The sequence below is a fragment of the Anastrepha ludens genome, chromosome 6, assembly GCF_028408465.1.
Source record: "Anastrepha ludens isolate Willacy chromosome 6, idAnaLude1.1, whole genome shotgun sequence".
Lineage (NCBI taxonomy): Eukaryota > Metazoa > Arthropoda > Insecta > Diptera > Tephritidae > Anastrepha > Anastrepha ludens.
In genome coordinates this window covers 109,397,760-109,420,551 of record NC_071502.1, presented here as the reverse complement: position 1 = coordinate 109,420,551, position 22,792 = coordinate 109,397,760, and the positions used below count along the sequence as shown (strand labels likewise).

The 22,792-nt window shown below is 34.6% G+C and overlaps 2 protein-coding genes across 2 annotated transcripts in view; both read right to left on the bottom strand.

Annotated features, from left to right (window-relative positions):
* Nucleotides 1–319: 319 nt before the first annotated feature.
* Nucleotides 320–1,627, bottom strand: LOC128867230 (protein kinase C, eye isozyme-like). Its single transcript, XM_054108332.1, has 4 exons — nucleotides 1,267–1,627; nucleotides 1,085–1,177; nucleotides 743–907; nucleotides 320–671 (listed from the first exon to the last, which is right to left on the bottom strand). Exons 1-4 carry the CDS (start codon nucleotides 1,570–1,572, stop codon nucleotides 519–521), a joined length of 717 nt encoding a protein of 238 aa, XP_053964307.1. The 5' UTR covers nucleotides 1,573–1,627; the 3' UTR covers nucleotides 320–518.
* Nucleotides 1,628–2,822: 1,195 nt separating this feature from the next.
* LOC128867229 (protein kinase C, brain isozyme-like) overlaps nucleotides 2,823–22,792 on the bottom strand; it is an 85,865-nt gene continuing 65,895 nt past the window's right edge. Inside the window, exons 5-12 of the mRNA XM_054108331.1 lie at nucleotides 16,835–16,963; nucleotides 14,808–14,964; nucleotides 14,012–14,129; nucleotides 11,708–11,778; nucleotides 11,008–11,209; nucleotides 6,941–7,129; nucleotides 3,688–3,828; nucleotides 2,823–3,481 (exon numbers count right to left, since the gene is read on the bottom strand). Coding sequence (XP_053964306.1) covers nucleotides 3,329–3,481; nucleotides 3,688–3,828; nucleotides 6,941–7,129; nucleotides 11,008–11,209; nucleotides 11,708–11,778; nucleotides 14,012–14,129; nucleotides 14,808–14,964; nucleotides 16,835–16,963 — 1,160 coding nt within the window. The 3' untranslated portion in view covers nucleotides 2,823–3,328. The remainder of the gene's footprint in view (nucleotides 3,482–3,687; nucleotides 3,829–6,940; nucleotides 7,130–11,007; nucleotides 11,210–11,707; nucleotides 11,779–14,011; nucleotides 14,130–14,807; nucleotides 14,965–16,834; nucleotides 16,964–22,792) is intronic.

Here is a 22,792-nt window from a genome sequence, read left to right as displayed (position 1 = left end):
AATCACAAAAAAAAGTTTATTTTTATACATTTATTTTATTTTTTGATGATATATTTATGAGGAGCTTTTTTTCATGGCAGAAATACACTCGGTGGTTTGCCATTGCCTGCTGAGGGGCGACCGCTATTAGAAAAATGTTTCGAACTAACGTTCTCTCTGTGAATTCAGAATGGTTGGTAGTCACGCATCAATCCATTCGGCTACGGCGTTTGCTTATTTTTACTGATGCAAAAATGAGGAAAAATATATGAATAAAGTTTGCTTACTGCTTACACATTTTCCAAATGTGACGGAGAACCAAAAAAAAGTCAATTTTCAAACAAATACGAGTGCATATGTGTTTTTAACATACAAAAAAGTGTAATTGTATTAGAGTTTCGGTCACGCAGGTTTTGCTGGGAAGTATTATTAATACAGTGAACTTTTTTCTGCTTTTTCTGCTAATTTTTCCAATATATTTTTGTATTTCATATTACAGAGTTCTCTAAATTTAGTACTTTGAGCATTTTATATGCAATTTAGATAATAGTGATAAACTCCGGATTCATATAGGAGAAGCCTATGAAGTCACTCTGATCCAAATTCATCATGAATAATTTATCGGTTGGTGTCAAATCTGTTTTTTCGCCAATGAAAGCTTTATCGAAGTTCGAGATATCCTTGCGATGTTTCTAAAATCAAAGAATATCACTGTGTTAACACCCAAATTTCCCACGAAAGACCTTTCAATGGGAACACTTACAATTTTCGGTACAATAGGCGGCTCCATTTCCTTCGCTTCAACCTTGTCCCAATCTATATTCCTGAAGAAAGGATTTGTGGTAATTTCAGAACGAGCGTAGCGGCCAGCACCTAAGCGATTATTGGGCTTTTTGGCAAGGAACTGTAAAGCAGAAACATTTATGTTCTATTGTAGAAGGCTGTAAACTGTGCACTGCCCCACTTATGCTCGTCAACACGTCCATTGCCTCCTGAGAGAAGTGTTTCGGAAATACTGCTTTTTTCTCTTTGATATTTTTAAATGTGGTCTCCTCATCATCAGCCTCGAAGGGATTTTGTCCGGCTAACTTTGAAAATGAATTTACACCGCCACTGATTCTTTGAAACGTCCATAGACCTGCATGTGGTACATAAGATCACCGCCTTTGCAGTACTCCATGACAAAGAATAGACGATCCTGACAAAGATATTATAAAAATGCACACTTTTAGTGTTCACAACCACCCCTGCCTTGTAGCTATTTACAAACAAACCGTGCACACTCACCATAGTCTGAAAGCACGAGTGTAATGAGACCAAAAATGGCGGCTTGCCCGACAACGCCAACACCTGCTTCTCAGTCATGGGCAATTCCAAGTCGTCGGTCTGTATGATGACATCCTTGCGCAGCACTTTCACCGCATACAGCTCATCGGTACCACGGCGCTCGGCCTGCAGCACTTTACCGAACGAACCCTCGCCAAGTACTTTGATGAAATTGAAATCTGCTGCACGTATCATATCGCGTTTGCTCATATTGTGTGGCATATCTTTGTTGTCCATGCGGCGCCTATTATCGGTTTTTTTGTCCATTTAAATGTAAGGCGTGAATAAAGAAGGAATTAGAAAAATTGTCTAGGAAAGCACTTTAAACACTCACTCACTCGCACTTCATCGCGCAAGCGCGCTATGTCGTTGACCGGATCCGAGCACGGTATGTTGTAGTACTCGTCCTCAACTTGAGAGAGAAACTTGTACCAGTCATTGATGGGTTCCTGGTTGGTAAATAAGATATACTTAGAAAAATATTATTATTATTATTATTATTATTATTATACATTTGTATAATAACAAGTTATACAAATATAAGAAGGCAGCAGCACTAGCAGCATGGGCCATCGGCTGTCAGTTAACAAAAATGTAAATGTACTTTAAATAAGGTCTAGCGTTAAGTAATTATCATATTTAAATGCTTATAACTAAATAAAACAAACAAAGGTACATGTTAGATCCATCTTAACAAGTCGTTAGCTTTTAGAAATTTGTAGACAGTCAGTATATTACTTGCAGATGGCTCTTTAAGAAAATCAAGTGCAGGAGAGGATCCAAAGAATTGTTGTCTGGAGGTGTGTAGATTTCGATAAGATTGTAGAATATGATCTAAGGTTGCAAAACTTACTCTATGAATTTTAATTCAATTACAGTCAAATATAGCTCATTCGACGCAAAATTAAATTTTCTATAACAGTAGTTTACTAAAAAAAATCCTCAATATCGGATAATATCGTAAAAATTATCTCAAAGTTGAAGAAATAGAGAAAAAATAAAAAAAAACCAAATACTTCCGTCTACAGTCTCGTCAGTTGTCATTTCAGAAAAATTGTCAACACATTGTCAAAAAGGTTTGTTTTGTTCATTCGAACTATAAGAACAAATTCGTAATTGGGTGGAAATTGGCGAAGTTAGGAGTGATTCTTCACATCAACCTCCTGAAAAACGGTTTTATGGTCATAAAAAAAGATTTTGGGGGTGTATTGGAAATTTCTCCTATACCATTTTTCTTAGTTTTTCTATACCCACAAGTTGTGCTAGGTCTCCATAAAAGTATATTTAATTTGTTTTTTTTTGTCACACGGTATAATACATTTGCTTTCAAAACGACAGTATTGCTTTCCATAAAGTTTTTCTTTGAATGATAAATTAAAAAACAGTAAGTTTTGTAGACGCACAATAACTTTAAATACAAAATATTGTAGTTAATAGAGTTTGAACAAAACGATTTTTAAAGTATATATATTTTACTTGTCTTTCTGTCAATCTTTCTATGCAGCATTTTTTTCAACCTTAAAGCAGAAAAACAGAAAAAAAGGACTAAAAACGTTTGAAAAAAATTTGCATTTCACATTTTTTTCTCAAATTTTCCATTTGCAGTATGAATTTCCAAATTTCCTGCAATGACGCTTTAAATTGCGCAAAAATTTATGAACTACTCAATATTCACACAAACACACACACGCCTGCAAGTATGCATCTCTCCTGAGAGTATGTGCGCGTGTGTGTGCTTCTTCGCTTTTTTTTGGGAAATTATTCTGAAAATGTTTATAATGGCACGCTGTTCACACGTTCGCATAGTGCGGTTGAAAAAAAACCATCTTTACCAACACTCACACATTCAACAACATCGCAGCAACTAGACGCTTCATTTTCTGCTTCCCTTCTTTGCCTCTTTCACACGGCGTTCCGTACCTCTCTTTCTCTCTTGTACCCTTCATCTATCAGTTCCTGTGCCACTCCCACGCTGCTGCGCTTACCAAGTGCTGGCATGCATGTTTGTTTATTTTAACTGTACTTAAACAGGCATTGCATAGTCCGGATTCACGTAGGAGAAGCCAACAAATTCCGTTTGATCCAAATTCATCATGAATACTTTATCCGTTGGTGTCAGATTCGTTTTCTCCGACGTGAATTGCTTATCGAAGTTCGAGACATCCTTACGATGTTTCTGCACGCATGCAAGTGTATGTGTTCATGTGCGTGAGAATTTTAATTAAAAGTATTTGCATATTAATTTGACACAAGTGCGCAGCAGCAGTTGATGAGAGCATAGAAAGAAAAAAAAATTGAGGGAAATAAATAAAAAATAATAATAATTAAATATACATATTTTAAAAAATTTCCATTTATATGCTTTTGGTTGAGTTTACTCACAATCTTCGGCTTAAATGGTGGCTGCACTTCACGATTCTCAATTTTCTCCCAATCGATTCGTCGGAAGAATGGATGAATGCGCACATCCGCTTCACCGGTGGGCCCACAGCCAAGCCGTTTGGTAGGCTGTTTGGTGAGGAACTGCAAGGAGAAAATGGTAAAAAAGTCAATGATATAAAAAGGTATAAAACGCAGCTAGGTAGGTGTAGTTGCCAGCACTTTTTGCGGCGTATAAAGTAATAAGGAATCAGGTATAAACTGAGTATAATGCAAGTCCCTGCAGATTAGAGGTTTGACCGCAACAAACACGCAGGTAATATGGGCCATCATATCTGATACAGAGTCTGCATGGTGTTGCCTAGTAATATGAATTTTATATGTCTTTCAGAGTTTCTGTTTGATTTAGTAGCGGTTCATTTATCGATTAGCATCAGAGGATGTCTTCGAAATGTTGCGGTGACATCAGGGTATGAAAGCTAGTGGAAAAAATCTTTATATAACCACAGGAAATACTTAGAGGAAGGAGCTAGTAAGAAATTTGAAAGTATCCTATAAACCGTCTATCATAAGGTAATATGATTTGGTAAAGTAATAACAAATAAGGATCCTCTGAAATTAAAAAACCAAACTGATTTCGTTAAAGTAATGTTAAATATAGTAATTAATTGAAGGAATAAGCAAAATAATTTTGTTTGGTGGTTTCTCAAAAAAAAAAAAAAAAAAATAAATCGATTTTTGTTTAAAATTTCGGCCTTAAATTGTTTACAAAAAAAATATTTATCTGTGAGAAAAAATCTTCGATTAATTACTAAAAACTATATTTAAGAAGTTTGAGTTAAAATTGGTTGGTCACCGACTTTGAAAATACCATTTTGGGAAAAACGCGTTTAAAGCTCCAAGTAAGCGCTGCACCTCCGGCCTTGTACTTTCAAGCACTCTGAAACGCCTTTTCAAATTTGCGTGTAACTTAGAAAATATTCACAGGAAAGATATTCAATTTTCTGTGTGTATTCTTAAATATATGGGCATTAAAAAAAATTGATTTTTTGAAAATTCTAACCCCTTAGTATAACCCCTTAATCAGAATTTGAGAAAATTTTCAAGTATGCAGTTTAACAGCCCATTGAGTTTTGGTATACTAGAGAGTGCCAGTTGAAAGTTTAAAGTGGCTCAAAATTTGCGTTGATTTTTGATATTTTTTGTTTATAAAAGCATTTTCATCTAACTCAAATTCATTGTGAGCCTTAATAATCTTTCATCGTTTATTATATTGTAACAAAATATCTCTCAATATCTTGAAAATTAAACTTTTTATTAGGCCTTCAGACATTAGATATTTACAATATAAATTGCATTCGATTTGATTTGTGGTGCTGTTGACTGCCCCGTGCTTCTTGCGAGTATTTTCTTTAACATTCCAGGAAAAACTCTTCCTAGTTCAGAGCTTTTCTATGTTGGTCCCTCAAAATCTCTTTATGCTCGAAATGCTCCTAGTACTAGAGTCCATATTGAGTTTAATAAAATCTTTAAAATTATTGAGATAGATTTTACTGCTTAATTGCTTTCACAAACCATCGGCACGCATAATTTAATTACTTTGTGAATGAAAAAAAAATGTATACATATATATGTATATTGGTGGATTGAAAATTATCGCGTTAGAAAGTTAGGGATATGCGCACCGTTTTTGGGCACCTTGCTTCCATTCGTATGATTTAGGAATTCCCAGATGAACACCACGCTGGATATTTAGCACACTAAGCAAGCATGGATTGAAATTTACAACCACTTAATTTTGCTCATCGCATTTGAAATAATAAAGAATTGTAATGGATAAATAAATGCCGGTAAAATATTTAACTTTTATTCGAATTTTTATCCAGGGATTTTGCGGTTTCGGTATTAAGCGGATACAATTTTGTTTTTTTTTTTCAAGTGCGGCGTTTTAGTTATTAACATTTTAGCGAACATCTGCGTTTGTGTAACTATATACATGTGATTTACAACTCACAGGGAGACTCAAAGGTCAATATTTTTTAAATATATTTTTATGAAATTACGATTGTAGACACCTTGTGAACTATTTAAATATTTTATTTTATTTATATTAATATATTATTTTATTATTTTTTATTTTAGTTTTACTTAGTTTTTAGAACACTAAAATATAAACCATTGTAAAAAGTATACTCCCAACTAAATGTGTTTGTGTTTTGTATAATATATTGTACATATATATATATACATATATATGCGGTAGAGCCTTCACAGGGTTAATCTATCTACTCGCAAAATTTGGTGTTTATAATTATGGGATTTTAGGAGTTATTAAGTCTATTTATTTTAAAATATTTAGTGTTTTTCAAAAAAATGTGCTATTTAAAAATATTATTTCTTTCACCGCAAACAAAATTATTTGCAAGTAAATAAATGACCGCGATTGGTATACATTTTACTTTTTTGCATTTTTCCCGAGTGAGTTATTATCATCGTGTTGTCGAAGAAATGCTTTTTATTTTCAAATTTCGGCCGAAAAATTTTATTAAAATTAATGCAATTTGATTGTTTAAATTTTCTGTTTCGTTGTGATAAAAAAATTGTATGCCAAAAAACTAGTTAGAAATTCTCTGGATTATGGTCATTATCTTTTCATACAGTAAGCCGCTTAATCTATGACCAAGCGACGCGTGAATTATTTCGAAACTTAATTTTACATCAGCATTAAATTTGTGGCCAATAATTTCTTAATCTATATTACATACATATAACGAAAAAAAAAAACACAAAAACAAAAACAAAAAAAGACACACACACAAATACTATACTTAACAACTACTAACCCTACGCTTAACCTTGCAAATTCTCTATATCCATAACATGCAAATTTGGGACTTCAATTTTAGTGAACTGAAAAGTATACAAAGAGGATATAAAAACAAGAACAATGAATATCTGGTACACACTTCCCATGTGTAAATTTTATATTGTGTCTGTATAATGCATTATTTATTTACGCCTGGGTGTGTGCGTAACTTTCCAGGACATTTAAAATTAATTTATGCCCAACAACACATGTGTGCATAATTAAGGATGCCCAGCTTCAGCAACAGACTTCAGAACAAAAAAAAAAAAAAATGCATAAAAGAGCATTTGACAGCTTAAGGCCGTACACTTGCGTGTGCCAGCTTCTTCTTGCACAAAATAAAGGCTGGTGTTAATTCAGAAAATTTTATTTGAAATAAATTCAACTCACCCCTTTGCACGCCTCCTTTGCCTCCTTGCTCAGACTCTTCGGATAGGAGACATTGTGATCGGTGATGGCAGCAAACAATTCCTCTTCATCTTCACCATCGAAAGGCGGCTGACCGACGAGCATTTCGTAAAGTAAAACGCCATAGGCCCACCAATCAACCGATTTACCATAGGGCTGATACAGGATGATCTGTTGAGGGGCGATGAAAATATACAAATTATTATATTAAAGAGAGTAAGAAAAGAAAAACGCGTAAACTTTTGTATTGAATTTTAGTTACGAAGAAGGTATTGAATTAGGAGGATGTGTAATTTAGAAAAATATGTATGAGTGAGTGGTGCTTAAGTAAGTAGCAACTCGCACTCGCTTAAACACTTGCAATTTCATTTGGCCAGCACAAGTCTGGACTTCTCAAAAGGCTTATGAAACGGTAAATTGCAATCGTATACTGCGTAAGCACGCCATATTGTCTTGTACGAATTTGAGAATTGGAATGGAGGGACCTACAATTCTATGCTTTTTCAGGATGGAAATACACTAGGAGGTTTGCTATTGCCTTCCGAGGTTAGATAGCTACTAGAAAAAACATTTCCAATCACTTCGTGCTTCATGCCTACAGTGGGACTCGAACCGGAACCCTACCGAATGGTAGCCACGCGCTAACCTCTCGGCTATGGCGGCCGCCAGTGAGTCCAGTATTCAGCTGCAGATCTTGGCGAGAAAAAATAACGCTATTCGAATATTTCTTGCCATTCCTAAAACTCTTTATGTCTAACCGTCAGCTAAACTTTTCCTTGAACCAGAGTAAAAAAAAAGTTCTAAATTTCACCTCTTTTAAATATCCGAGACTAGCTCTGCGACAAGCTAATCTAATACTGAAACAGAAAGTAATCTAGGTTTTCCTGTTGTTATCCAGAGGCTAGCTTATACTGGCCGGCTTGAATCCACACATAGACTTTTTGACACCAGGTGACATACATGAATTAGTAGTTATTTGTATTTGTTACTTAGGAGTTTTGTATAATTCGCTATTATCCGTTTGGTTAACTACTTGCAGCTCGCAACAAATGACAGCACATCAATATTTTGCTACATTTTCACAATTTTTCCTTCTATTTTAACCCTCATTACTTTTGTAACTTTAAAATATATTTCTTTATTTCACAAAAGCCATACAAAATCAATTTTTAATTTCATGCAAAAATTAGAAAAAAACCTTCGATTGTTTTTTTTTAGGTTTTTTTAAAAAAGTATTAATTTTTTTATATAGAAAGGACGCACAACATAGCCTAGAAAAAAATATAAAAAATCAACAGGAATTTTTATCAACTACAAACTTGCGCTTTATTGTACTAAAATTTAATAAGCTTTAAAGTTGCTTATCAAAAACGTATCTAGAAATTTTAATTAAAACTGATTTTTATATGGAGAAAATGCGCAACATCGCAAAACGGAGAAATTAGAAAAAAAAAGTATCAGTAAATTTTAAGGGGTTGGGGTAGACAGAATTTTCAAAAAATTGATTTTTTTTGTAATTTTCTTAAAGTATAATACCCTAAAAAAATTGTGAGAAAATTTGAAGTGAATCCGACAAATACTTTTGCGAGTTATTCAACAATTAACAAAGAGCGCTCGGGCCCTACATAAATCGTTAGCAAAACTTTAAATGCGTTTTTCTCAAAACTATGTTTTTTGAACTGGTGATCACTGTAACTTAAAAACCGTTTGGTAGATTTCAATAAAATTTATACTGCTTCTGGAAAACATAAAAAACTCGTGCCTGATCGAGGGATTTTTTTCCAAAAATTTTGATTTTTTTTAACAATTAATTGTCGGTGTTTTCTTGACAATCTGAAAAATATTTCCTGAGACAAAGTCATCTATTAATAGGACTATGAATAAGTTCGTGCGGTTTTTTTTCGAAATTTGAAACTTTATTGACGTAAAATGGTTACAAATTTAATATTCAAAATATTGTCCATCGCTTACTACTACTTTTTCCCATCTTTCTGGCAATTCACGGATTCCCTTTGTGAAAAATTCGGTCGGTTTTGCCGCAATCCACGAATCGATCCATTTTTTGACTTCATCGTAATTACGGAAGTGCTGGTCAGCCAGGCCATGTTGCATCGATCGGAAGAGATAGTAATCGGATGGCGCAAGGTCTGGACTATACGGCGGGTGGGGTAGGACATCCCATTTGAGCGTTTCTAAGTATGTTTTGACCACTTGTGCAACATGTGGCCGAGCATTGTCATGTTGCAAAATAACTTTGTCGTGTCTATCGGCGTATTGCGGCCGTTTTTCTCGCAGTGCTCGGCTCAAACGCATCAATTGTCGTCGGTAGACATCCCCCGTAATCGTTTCATTCGGTTTCAGTAGCTCATAATACACAACACCCAGCTGGTCCCACCAGATACACAGCATAACCTTCAGGCCATGAATATTCTGCGCCGACGTCGATGTTGAAGCATGGCCAGGGTATCCATACGTTGCCCGACGTTTTGGATTGTCGTAATGGACCCACTTTTCATCGCCAGTCACAATTCGATGCAAAAAACCCTTTCTTTTGTGCCGTTGAAGCAGTTGTTCGCATGCCATAAAACGGCGTTCAACGTCTCTTGGCTTCAATTCATACGGCACCCAATGGCCTACCTTTCGGATCATTCCCATGGCTTTTAAACGTTTGGAAATGGTTGATTGATCAACTCCCAAAGTTTTTGCAACCTCTTCTTGCGTTTGAGCCGGATCTTGATCGAGCAATTCCTCCAATTCGGTATCCATGAACTTTGGCGGCGCACCCTCGCGTTCTTCGTCTTCCAAGCCAAAATCACCACTTTTAAAGCGTGCAAACCACTTCTGGCACGTTCGCTCAGATAGAGCATGCTCACCATAAACTTCCACCAAGATACGATGACTTTCGGCTGCTTTTTTCTTCATATTAAAATAATGAAGAAGAATTCCCCGCAAAAACACATTATTTGGCACGAAATTCGACATTTTCAAGTGTGGTAAAAATATTGTTGTTTACGCTTCAAATAAAAAACTTATACTGACGTTTGTGCCTTACGACAGTAGCTCTCCAATGAATGTTTGGAAATGTGGATCGATGGAATAATAATCAAGTTACGCCATCTGTTGTAAAACCGCACGAACTTATAAATAGACCTATTAATAAAACTGATTTCCCTTGTCCGTTTGATTTTAGATGAATCTTGTAATGATCACTGTAAGGGGCTGCTGGAGAAACGGGCTCCACCTAAAAAGCGATAACTTTTACTCTTGTTTTTTTTAATTAAAATTTTGCTAAAGTCGTGTTTTATTCTTATTTTATTCTGTGCAGACAACCACATGGAGACGACGAAAGGAAAAAAATAAGGCAGCTAATAGATTCACCTTGGCTCTTATTATATAAAAATATAATAATTTAAAAAAGAAGAAGGAAAGTGGTGAAAACTGTTCAATATATTGACGTTCTATCGTTTTGTCGCCGGGGGTACATCAAATCTATAATAAACCGGTTAAGAATTACACGCAAACTCTGAATGATGAATGAAATCAAGTGCTTGTGAAGCAGTTTATTTTGAAACACCTGGCATATTCTACCCTAAAAGTAATAACAGAATACTCTAACCCTTACCAAATTGGAATTTAGATACGAATTTTACTTAATCACAAAATCCTTTGCAAACCTACTATCATTTTAAATTATACTTCCACACAAATGTCCCACTAGTCTCACCCATCTTGTGCGCATTTAGGTCACATTTTTCAACTAAATTGTTTTGCAGATTGAATACAAATACGGCCTGCCTTTAGTCATTCACTCGCACCTCGCACAAATCCACATATTGCCAACCATGGGTCGGTCGGAACTAATTAGTGTCACCAGAGCAACACACTCTGATATTTTCTTTCAAGCACACTTAGGGTAAATTTTTTTTATCTTTGAATTGAAATCGAAATTTGCTACCCATTTTGGTAGCTGCAAGTCACAATACAACAAACGCCTATAAACTTTCGTTCTGCTCGCTAAGTATTTATACGAGTATATTGAGTTTACTCACCTCGGGTGCTATGTAGTCGGGTGTGCCGCAAAATGTCTTTGTTGTCTTATCGCCAATAATATTCTCCTTGCACATGCCAAAGTCGGCAATTTTAACATGACCATCCGCATCCAATAGGACATTGTCCAATTTCAAATCACGATACAAAATGCCTTTGCTGTGTAGAAAAAAGAGGCCGGCGGCAATTTCAGCGGCGTAGAAGCTAATAGGAAAGTAGATAAGAAAAAGTAAATATAAATTCGAGAAAAAAAACTGGGTAAATTAAAAGTATGTGAGGGCCAAAAAATGAGTGTAAATAATAGACTGCTGAGATTGGCCACTTCAAAAAAGTCAATTCATACGCACAAAAGTCGCTTAACAGAGGTCAGTAAATACACAGAAATGGTCAGCTGTGATTGTATTCTTTTCAAAGGAAAAGAAAAAAAAACGAAAATTCTATACAGCAAGAAGGGACTAAAGTTAAATATTGTATTCGGCTGAGTTGTAGGCTGAGAACACCGCATGCAAATATCTATCAGCCCTGTTCTCCATTCCAATTTGGGTTGAAAAGCTTGCTCCTTACCAAGTTCGAATGGATTTACTTTATTCCAGTGATTTAAGGCAATAATTTTGAACCCAAAAAGTGGATTCAGTGCCAACTCAATCAAAACCGAAATAGTATTTTTTACGAGGAAGTATAAGCTTCCTACTTTCCAGTCACCCTCTTTGAATGTAGTTCAGCTCAAACTTTTTACCGAAGTCAAATACCTCGGCATGATTCTCGCTACGAAGCTAAAGTGAAATGAAAAATGAGAGATCGTTCGAGGAAAGTTTTGGAAAAGTTAAAGTCTGCAGCTGTGCATGGAATCTGGCTATCCGATCCATCCTTTTCTAAGCAGCCACTGTGAATAGCCCACATTAGTAGTAATGACATTTAGAAACAAAATAGAAACGGCGAAATGGGGGTGCTCCTGCTTTTTTCCGGCTTCACTTCGCTTCACCACACCGAACTTGACAAGCTCCAGGGTAACTACAACGCAACTAAGTTAGGTTAGGTTAGTCAGGCTGCTTGTCTAAGACCACTGCATTTCATTTCCATCCGCTAACTAAACTTAACCACTAACTAAGCTTAAACCACTCCCCACTCCCTTCAGTGAGACATATTGTAATTTTTTCAGGCCTTCAAAAAAATTAAACGCCAAGATATTCGGCACGGTTTCTCTGAGGAAGTGTTGTACCGATTCAATTTCTTCTTCATCTCCACACCTCCTGCAGAAGCCATTGTGAAGTACACACATCCTATTGGCACTGGCTAGGGTGCTAATGCGCAGTAACTCGTTATAACACCTGTGAGAACGCGGGTAGTTGATATGTTGAATCCAACGAGACTGTTTGTCTCTGGAGACCCTGCAGTTAGTAGTCACAGAGTACCTTCTATTGGTTTCCGCGATTACGCTTAAGTCAAACGCAGTGTATCGTTCGTTTAAAAGAATGATTATGTCCTCTACCACTCGCTGAAGGTCAAGCTCAGAGCCTTTTCTTTTACACTCATCCGTTCTTTCATTTCAAACGCAACTAGATTGACCGCAACTTCCGAATGGAGGGAGTTTCTTTACTTTTTTCGGTGAGCTGGCTTATCGAAATTTTTTCTCGAATATGTTCTCCACAAGAATCTCTGAATTAAAGGGTTCTACCACAATCTACACTTGTCGCGAAGGCAGACAAAATGGTTGGAAGAGGAATTTAGTCAAAAGAGCTCTCTCTGAGCTGCTACCCACGGATCACCGATCATTGTAGATTCCTTTAGGCTGAGCAGGGAGAAAGTTCTCATAATTTAATTTCACAACCAGACTGCAATCAAATCGATGCTTTGCGATACTATTTTGCGACACTACTTTGAGATAGCTTTTGAGTGCAAGATCGTCTTAAAAGCGCTGCCTGTGAATTATGCTACGAATGTGGCACACAGGAATATCACTCAGAACTATGGCGCCGATGCAGTAGTAAGGAAGGGAGCCATGGTATAGTTAACAAACTCTGCGTATAGTGCAGACGTTCTTTTTTCGTGCAAGCTCCTGCTCGGAGTAGCTTCTATTCAAATGCAGACAAATGACAGCCGGGTCGGAAATCCACGGGCTGGATATTAAGTCAGATCTAGGCAAGATTCCAAAAAATAAGACCTGAAGTGATATTTTTACTTGACCATTCCGCATTCGTGCTGTACAGAGCACTAAGATTGGAAAATACTCTTTGCTACCCACATCAGCCGAATGGACTTCCCCACAAATGAATTTTGCCGTAGCTGCAGAGCTTTGCATAAGACGAGAAGCGTTGCAACCTATCTTTTCCACTGTCTCGCTCTAACAAAAACACGAATATACGACATCTCCATCTTAGCAAGTATTTCTTTGAATTCTTAGAGCAGACTTGGAGCTAATAGACATTCGGAATCTTCAAAGCTTCTTAAAAGAAACTCAGCGGTTACATAACAAGGGAAATTGAAGGAATTTAATTAAAAACCGCTTGCCTGTTAGCACCTTTCCACACAGAAATGGTTGGTCTAAGTGTGCTTATCTGCATTCTGAGAAAAGTGGCAGCCAAAAACGCCAAACCTAGCCCTACTAACGGACCGGCGTAGAGAACAAAAAATAAATCGGAAACATAGCGCGAAGCAGACGTTCATTATTTTCCGCTCAGTTTTAAAGCTAACTCATTATTTTTATCTGAACCTGCCTATAAATTATTACTAATCAAGCCGAAAATAATTTAAAAGAGTTTTTGATAAAAATTTAAAGAATGAATGAAAAAAAATTCTATAGAATCTCATTCAAAGCTATAGACCACCGTAAACGTAAACAACAATGCAAAAGATTGAGGTCGAACAAACATCAGAACCTTGAAAGTATTTCGTAATAAATTCATAAAGATGCCATATCATCTCAAGCAAAACTACTAACTCCAACTCAAAAAAAAAATATTGCAATAAGAACCAATAAAGAAATCTATGCCTTATTTGTTTACTCACCTTAATAATTTCGGATATGCCAAAGGATAACGCGCCCATAAAATCATTGCGCGATGTACGATCCCAATCCCACACCTCGATCAGTACACGACGATCTTTGTCTTCTGGTTTGAGATCACTAAAAGTACAAAAAGAAAAAATGTATGTTGTACAAAAAATATGAATAGAAAAGAACAAGTAGTTCGAGAGCAAAGTAGAGATAAAAAATAAACTAAGAAAGCCCCACAGCAGTTGAGAAAGCTTTTACTTTAAAACAAATTAAATATTAATTTAACTTTTTCTCTTAGATTGCGTGTGAAGACTTCTTTTAGAAATCGTAATATGTAAATTGCGTAACTTCTTAAAAGTCTCATTTCACTTGAACTTTTGAAAGATGGAGTTTAAACAGGTAGTGTGAAATTTTTCATATCAATTTAAAGCTTTCGAAAAGTGAAATCGTGTTAAAAATAATATCTATATTTTCAAATGAGTTTCATAATATGCCATTCAAAAATATTAAATTAATTAGATTGCTCTCAAAGCATTAATAAACGTAATTTTCAGCAAAATTTGCAAACTTGAAATAATAGAATTATAAATGAGTTTTTTACATTATAGTCCTACCGAAAAGCTTGTCTTCATATTCAAAAGCTTTCGCTTCAAGCAAAACAGCTTTCACATTGCAGCGTAAGCTTTCAGGGTTTCAAATAATTATTTAATAATGATAATAATTTATAATATAATTAAAAGGTAGTGCGTAATTTTAAAAAATTTTCCATATTTAAAAAATAGTTTTTATTATTAAATAATTACTCACTATTTGATGGTCTCGTTCCACACAGGATTCAGACATGCCTTAATGGTGCGCGTCTTTTTCTTTGACTTTTCGTGCTCATCTGGAATTAGTTTGACTTTGACATATGGATCGCTGAGACCATTTGGATCCATTGGAATGAGATTGCGGCCTTCTTTGACTGAAGTTGAAAAAATAATATATTTTTTTTGTGCAAAAATATATTTTATGCGATGAATAATTGAAATTAGACTAAGATTAGAAAGAGAAATAAAATTTAATTATCCCAGGACTAATTAAAATATATTTTTTGATTAAAAAACCATATCCTAAATTGAGGTGAATCAATTTTGGTATACAAAAAATTTTTGAACAAATAGTTTCAGTAACTTCCATAGACTCCAAATTTTTTGTAAACATTTATTTGAAATTTAAATTGTAACATTTATAGAATGAGAATTAAGAAATTTTTCAATTAGAAGTTATATGTATATATAAGTGGCGCGTACACCCTTTTTGGGTGTTTGGCCGAGCTCCTCCTCCTTTTTGTGGTCTTGTGCGTCTTGATGTTGTTCCACAAGTGCAGGGACCTACAGTTTCAAGCTGACTCCGAACGGCAGTTATTTTTTATGAGGAGCTTTTTCATGACAGAAATCCACTCGGAGGGTTGCCATTGCCTGCCGACGGGCGACCGCTATTAGAATTTTTTTTTCTTAATTTTGGTGTTTCGCCGAGATCCGAATCTACGTTCTCTCTGTGAATTCCGAATGGTAGTCGCGCACCAACCCATTCGGCTATGGCGGCCGAAATTAGAAATTACGTGGTATTTAAAAAATATTAAGATAATTACAGTCTGGGTTTTTAAGAAAACTTACAAACATTGTTTTAATAAACAATTTTAGTAATTTAAAGAGTTACTGATTTTTTGCAGACTGAGCTTTTTACAAAACTTGAATTTGATAATTTTTTACATGAATAAATTTAGTAATGCCAAAGAAACCTAAGCAAATTATTAAAACTTTTACTCAGAAATGCCAATCAAAATGAAACGGAATTATTTTTCGATAAACAAAAATAGAATAGAATAGAAAAATAACCTTTTCTCCCAGAAAAAGCCTGAAGCTTAGAAGCGCAAAGCTTAAAGCTTTAAGGTGCTTGTAAGCAAGGCACATATTTGCGGAGGAAATTTTAATAAAACTTGTAAAAGGAATATTGTATTCACTACAAAATTTAGAGCTTGCGAAAATTGTCAATTGCATTGACAGGAAGTGCTTTAACGGTTGAAACGAAAGCTCAGCCTCAACTCCAGAATATTAAAAACTCATTCTAATATTTACAAAGGGGGCTATTTGAAGTTTTTAATTTTCGTACAAAAGTTCAATTAAAGTAAAAATGTTTTTCAAAATTTCGAAAACTAAAAATTAAATTTGTACACACATTTCAAAAAAACAAAAACAAAAAAAAATAATAATAATGAAATTGAAATTAAAACGTTTTCTTTGCAGAATTTTTGAAAATTAAAAGCGAAATTTGTATTCTCATTTAAACAAATTCAGAAACACCTAAAAATGTGTACCGCATTTAAATAATTAAACTAGCCCACTTTTGAAGCGTTTTATATATATTTATTTTTTCTTACTTAATTATTTATTATGTCATTTAGATTTTTATCCACTTTTGAAGCGTTTTAATTTCTATTTTTATTTAATTGAAACATTAAAAGGCTTAACAAGTGGGTTTAAATTTAAATTAGTTTAATTGAAAAATTGTTGTAATTTAATTGAAAAACTAAAACTAAATTTTTTTAAGACATTGAAATGAATTAGCTCCATTTTTTCAAATAAAACATTTTCAGACAATCCAACAAAACCAAAACGAACCAATAATCAGTGTGGTAACCAATACCCAATTCAGCTAAGGAACATAATTTTTGCTAATATTTTGCAAAACTTAAACACACCTCTGGCATTATTCGAGCAAAAATATTAACATATTTTGCCATCCAATCTAAATATTCTAGCGTACTATAAGTTTTTATTTAATTTACTTACTTTGCACCGTCAACAAATTCTCCTTCACATTCAACTCCAAATTGATGCGCCCTCGTCGTTCGGTATGATCGCAACCGCATAAGCTCGGCACATTCTCCTTGCATCGGGCATGAACATTCATGTCGCATGCTGCAGCATAGATGCGTAGTTGTGTAAAAGTTGTAAAAAAATTATTGAAAAAAAAAGTAATTAAAAATACTATTACTGTGCTTGACATGGAGACTACAAACTTTTATGTAGTTGCAATAAAATTAAACTTCATTTGGACGAAGCAGAGCGCCAAGTAAAAGTGTAAAAGTAATACCAGAAAAGAACATAAAAACAAACATCCGCACGCACACAATAACGCAAGTACACAATAAATAAAAAGACGCACACCTACACGAACAGAGAAAATGCAATACTTGGAAAGACTGCAATTTTAGGGTAATTCTTGAACACTCACTCGTAGGTTGAATAATAAAATATTTTGATGCAAAGGTCTAAAGTTTTATTAGTCTTACCTGTGAATTTTCATTCAAGCTGCTGGGAGTTCGTTGTTTCTTTTGGGAAAACAATATGAACTACAGTTACTCGTACAGTTATTTACTGAAATATGGATTCAAAAGTTCATACTACCTTCCAAGTGACACCTTTAACACCTTTTCGTAAATTTTTTTAATCACGTTAACTTTTTTAACGCTCTAGTCAGCGCGCTAAACGTACCTTATTCTGAGAAAGCAGCTTTAAGTTCAAATAGGTCACAGCTTCATAGTTTTTTAAGATAGTCAATTTACTTTAAGGTAAGATTTCTGCGAATATCTTTTTTGTTTCTTGTGTTTTTTTTTGTCAATTAGCTTAGCTCGCTCGTATAATCTAGATTCATAGGTATAGGTGCAGCAGATGATTATGTATAGCATACAGTGCTTAGTTTGATAGGCTTTTTGAAAGCGTTTTCCTAGTGAAACTCTGGTGGCTTGAAAATTCTCGAAAAAATTACGAAAATACTTCTCTCAACCACAGATTCTGTTCTTTATTAGAGGCAGAAAGGTGGAAAAGACATTAATTGCACACTAATCTGAGTTTAAGATCATTTAATTTCCCCCTGATAACTTTTCCATATCAATTCCCAGCTTGACATGATTACCAATCAATTTGCAATCGGCAAACTCTTCAATAACTTTCACTCAACGCGGAAATTAAACCGAAATGCAGTAAATTAGGCTGACGATTGCACCGCGCTTCTGTATTTAACACTGAACCAGCTGGTTTATGCCATCACGATTTGCTATTATAAATCAATAGCAAATAAACTCCATTAAATGCTCAGCAGGGGAATTTCGTTTAAATGGCAAACGGAAATTATAATTCTAGTCAAGTTGGTTGGTTGGTGAGGAAATGCCGATATTATAAGTGAAATTTGTTTGCTGCAAAGATATTGCTGTTATTGTGCTATGTATTTGTGGCATTATTGCAATAGTATTTATTTCAGTCCGCAAGTGGGGTTGTTGCTATCGTTACAACCGACATGAGCAGCAACAATTCTTTGGACATGCAACACGCTTTTGCCATCCGCTAAGGCAAGCCAAACCAAGCCAAACCGAAACGAGCTTTTGCTCAGGCTCGTTGCATTGCAATTCAATTGTCTGCTCGTTTCAATTCATTGCGATTTGATTAGTTGCCGTGCAATGAATTGGAATTTCGTGCGGAAATTGAAAACTCAATGAAAGCACACGCTATGCGTACTAAGCGAACATGAATGTGTTAGAGGTAGCTCTGTTTTGCAAAGTCATATGTGGGCGGAGGATTTGCAACAGGTCGCGCACGTATTCAGACTACATAAAAATCAGTTTTACCTTGTTTTAAATGCCTTGTACTACAGCTGTGCATTCATGTATTGTCATTCGACTTTTTATTATCAACCAAACAGAAGAAAAGAAATAAAATTAAATGTATAGAAAAATATATTTTCTTTCAGTAGCTTTTAGCTGAAGTTATTAGAGCGTGTCTAATGCGCATTCAATGCCGCTCGAGCCACATCACTGGCTACTAAGAAAAACACTTTGTGTATAGTTATTATCAGAATGCAAACTTGCCAGAATGACCGCTGTTGCGTTGAGAAGAAGAGTGCAAGAGAAAATTCTGTCACAAAAGGCACAAAGTAGTGGCGGCATAAATAGTTGCTAAATAGCGTGCACATAATGGACAGCGTTGAGATGCTACGTAAAGTCCATCAAACGAATGGCTTTTCACGCGACTAAGCAGAATACCATCGGACGTATAATGCAAGGAAGTGGTGGTAAAAAAATGTGGTATAATAAGAGTAAATAGTAATACAAAATTAGTTGTTGGAGAGTAGATCAAAGACGAGTATAGTGCGAAATTTAAGCAATGGGTTAGGCTGTTGGGTTTAAAAGAGATATGGGTTTAAAAGAAATAATAATAAATTTTCAAACTGATAAATTCCTATTTTTATTATGTATGCATAAACAATTGGCCGGTACACCCTTTGCTAGGTGTTAGCTAGAGCTCATCCTACAATTAGTGGTGCTGGTCTGAATGCTGTTCCTTAAATGAAAGAATCTGCTGTTGTATCCCTACCAAATGCTGGCTACTCACAAACTCATTCAGCTACGGCGACCGCCAAAGATAATTATGTATAATTGATTCCATTGTTTTTTGAATTCCATGGTTGAAAGCTCAACAACGATTATTGAATTTATACTCTTTTAACGCGCACCACAAAAAGAAGGAGGCGATCGGCCAAATTTCTAACGGAAGTGTACGCACCAATTATTTATTCATTTTTATTAAATTCCACAAAAAAACAAAAAAAAAAGAACGGAATTCTGCATTATCCTAATTTTCATCAAACTCCTTTATAAAAATGATGAAAAATTCAGTAATAAATTGTTTAACTCATTTTTATACCAGTTTTCTTGTAAAATTTATACCAGTTATATATCAGTGCAAGAGCGGAAATTTAGTTCAGCATTTTTGGTTGAACTATTATGATTTATTAAAATTTATACCAGATTTTATACCAGTTTCTTTTTTTTAATTTCTGATAAAGTTTTGATGAAAAAAAACTCACTATTTATTAAGCTCACACCAGTTTTCAATAACTTTGCTTACAGCTTTGACACTTGTAATATACAACTACATAATTAGGTATATTCATGTAAAAACACTGACCCGTTTTTACACAATTTAAGAGATTTAATAAAAGACTTTTATTCAATGCTTACTATCTTATATCTTTGGTGTTTTGCAGTAAATAAAATTATAAGTTTTAGACTAGTTTTCTGAAAGATTTTTGATCAAAAAATTTCAATTATTTACCCATTTAGGAAATAATTCAGTGACTTGAGGAAAGACGCATTTCTGCGTAATTAAAAAGAGGGTTTACTTTAGGTGCAGGCATATTTATATATCAGATTTTACAATCGTTATTAAAATTATAAAGTTACTTGATCTGCAAATGCAGGTGCGTAATTGGTTTATACCAAATTTTGATTTTTATACCAGTTTATTTGATTTTGCCCCAGTCTTCATACTGCATTTATATAGTTTGCAAATATGTACAGTGATGTATTTTCTGATAATATTCGATACTTTATATTAAGTTTGGGCTTTTATACCAGTTTAAAAATAATGTATATACCAGTTCTCATGCTGATTCAAATAAATTTAAATAGTTTTCAAGTACAGTCACAAATTTTTCGATAATGTTAGATAATTCATACCAAATTTTGGGTTTTTATACCAGTTTCAAAAACACATTTAGCAGCTTTCATGCTGCATTTACATAGTTTTCAAGCACACTTACGTATTTTTTGCTAGTTTTATACCATTTTGAGTTTTATACCAATTTCAAAAAACACATACATAAGCTTTCATGATACATTTACATACTTTTTAAATACAATTATTATTATATTATATTATACATATTTTCTGCTGATGCTCGATATTTTATACCAGTTTTCAGACAAAACTATCAGTTTTAGTGTCGGTTTAAAGTAAATTAAATAATTTCCAGGTCAAATTGCTTTATCCAGATTTATAATTTTATACCAATGTACCGGTTTTAAAATAAAAAATATCAGTTTTAGTACCGGTTTCAAGTAAATGAAATAATTTTCATGTCAAGTTGCTGTATACCAGATTTGTAATTTTATACCAATCCCAAATCTTTATATCAAATCACAAATAACATAGTTTTCAAGTACTGTCATATTTTTTCTATGGTGTTTGTTATTTATACCAGTTGTAAAGTGAAACATTTACCAGCGTTCAGTCCGTTTTACAATAAATTAAATAGTTTTCAAGTCAAGCTGCTTTATACCGGATTCTGAATTTTATACCAGCTGACGAATCAAACTTATAGCACTTTTCACGCTGATTAAAACTACATTACATAATCTTTAAGTGAAATTGGATATATTTTTATACCAAATTTTCACGTTCGTGCCAGTTTAAAATTAAACATATACCAGTTTTAAGGTCACTCAAAAACTAATTAAGCTTTGAAGTAAAGTTGCTAAATTCCCTTATACCAGTTGCGGATTAAAACCTATACAAGTTTTATACCAGTTTGAATGCGGATTTTATGCCAATATCAAAATACAACATTTAAAAGTTTTCATGGTGGCTTATATACTTTTTTCCCCCTTCCATCCACTAGAATTTCTAAAAAATGTTGCTAACATTTTATGGGTTTTATATAAGTTTTTTATATTTTTAAGTAAAAAACCGAATACTACATATACAGGCAACAAGCATTACATTATGGTTTCATACATTCTAATATAAATGCGCATTCTGAGAAAAACTCCTCCTAAATTATAAATAGAAGAAGGCCCTAACCACTGAACTTGAAATTGTTGCGAATCTGAAGAGTTTAGTAAAGATTTACAATGGCTGACATATAATTTGAATTTACTCGTACTTCAAACCACATCTCTTGGCCTTTATTAACATATACATAACATTAAATATTTATGAGTATATAAATATTTATAAATAAAACCAATACTTAAGTAAATATTCACTTATGCCTGTTTCAACATACCTATGACCAGCATGCAAATCGAAGGACCCCACTTTGATTTTGACTTAACTCAATAGAAAAACCAATCAAATCAATGCACCATCATCGCGCCTACTCTCTTACTTTCCCACTGACCCTACATATGTATCATACAACTGTATATCTATTTTTGCCCAAACTCACATCATTGCTCTATGGTTTTTCTGACTTTCCTAAGTTTTTGTTGCCTTTTTGCCTGCTGGCTATATTTAAAATGAATTGTTACCCGCCCACACATCGATGTATGTGCATATTTGTTGGCATATAGGTCATATTAGCGAAATTTCCTAGCCATGCGCAAAATTAGGTTCGTCATATAATGCCACGATTTGTAACGATGATGAGGTTGTTTGTGAGTGAAGGGAAAGATCAGAATGAGCAACAGTGTTTCTTTATGTAACCCAGCTTTGTGTGAGGCAAACTGAAGCACACGATGAACCATATATGTACACATGTAGTTAGGTAGGCAGCAGTTTGAGTGGCAAAGTGTAAAAAACAGCAGATCCCTTTGACCAAAATGCTTGGGGCAACTTACTAACCATCCAAACCAACAGATGCCACCCGACGGGCATGCCACATAAACAAAGCAGCAAAATTGAAAGACTCTACCAACAAATAAACCCCTTAACTAACCGCCAACAACACAACATCGCTATGCTAACGGGTATGTCATCAAACCGAAATTTCAAACAACAAAGCACAGCGCCTGCCAACTAAACGAGGCTCATCAGTCGCTTGCATGTTTCGAAATCTCCTCACCCTGCAATGAAAGCAAATAGGCAATGCAAATATTACTGCTGAGAAAGGACACGCAAGGAAGGCAGGTTGGGTATTGTGGTTATCAGCGTGACAAGTCACCAGTCAGCTAGGGGGAACTTGCCAGTGCA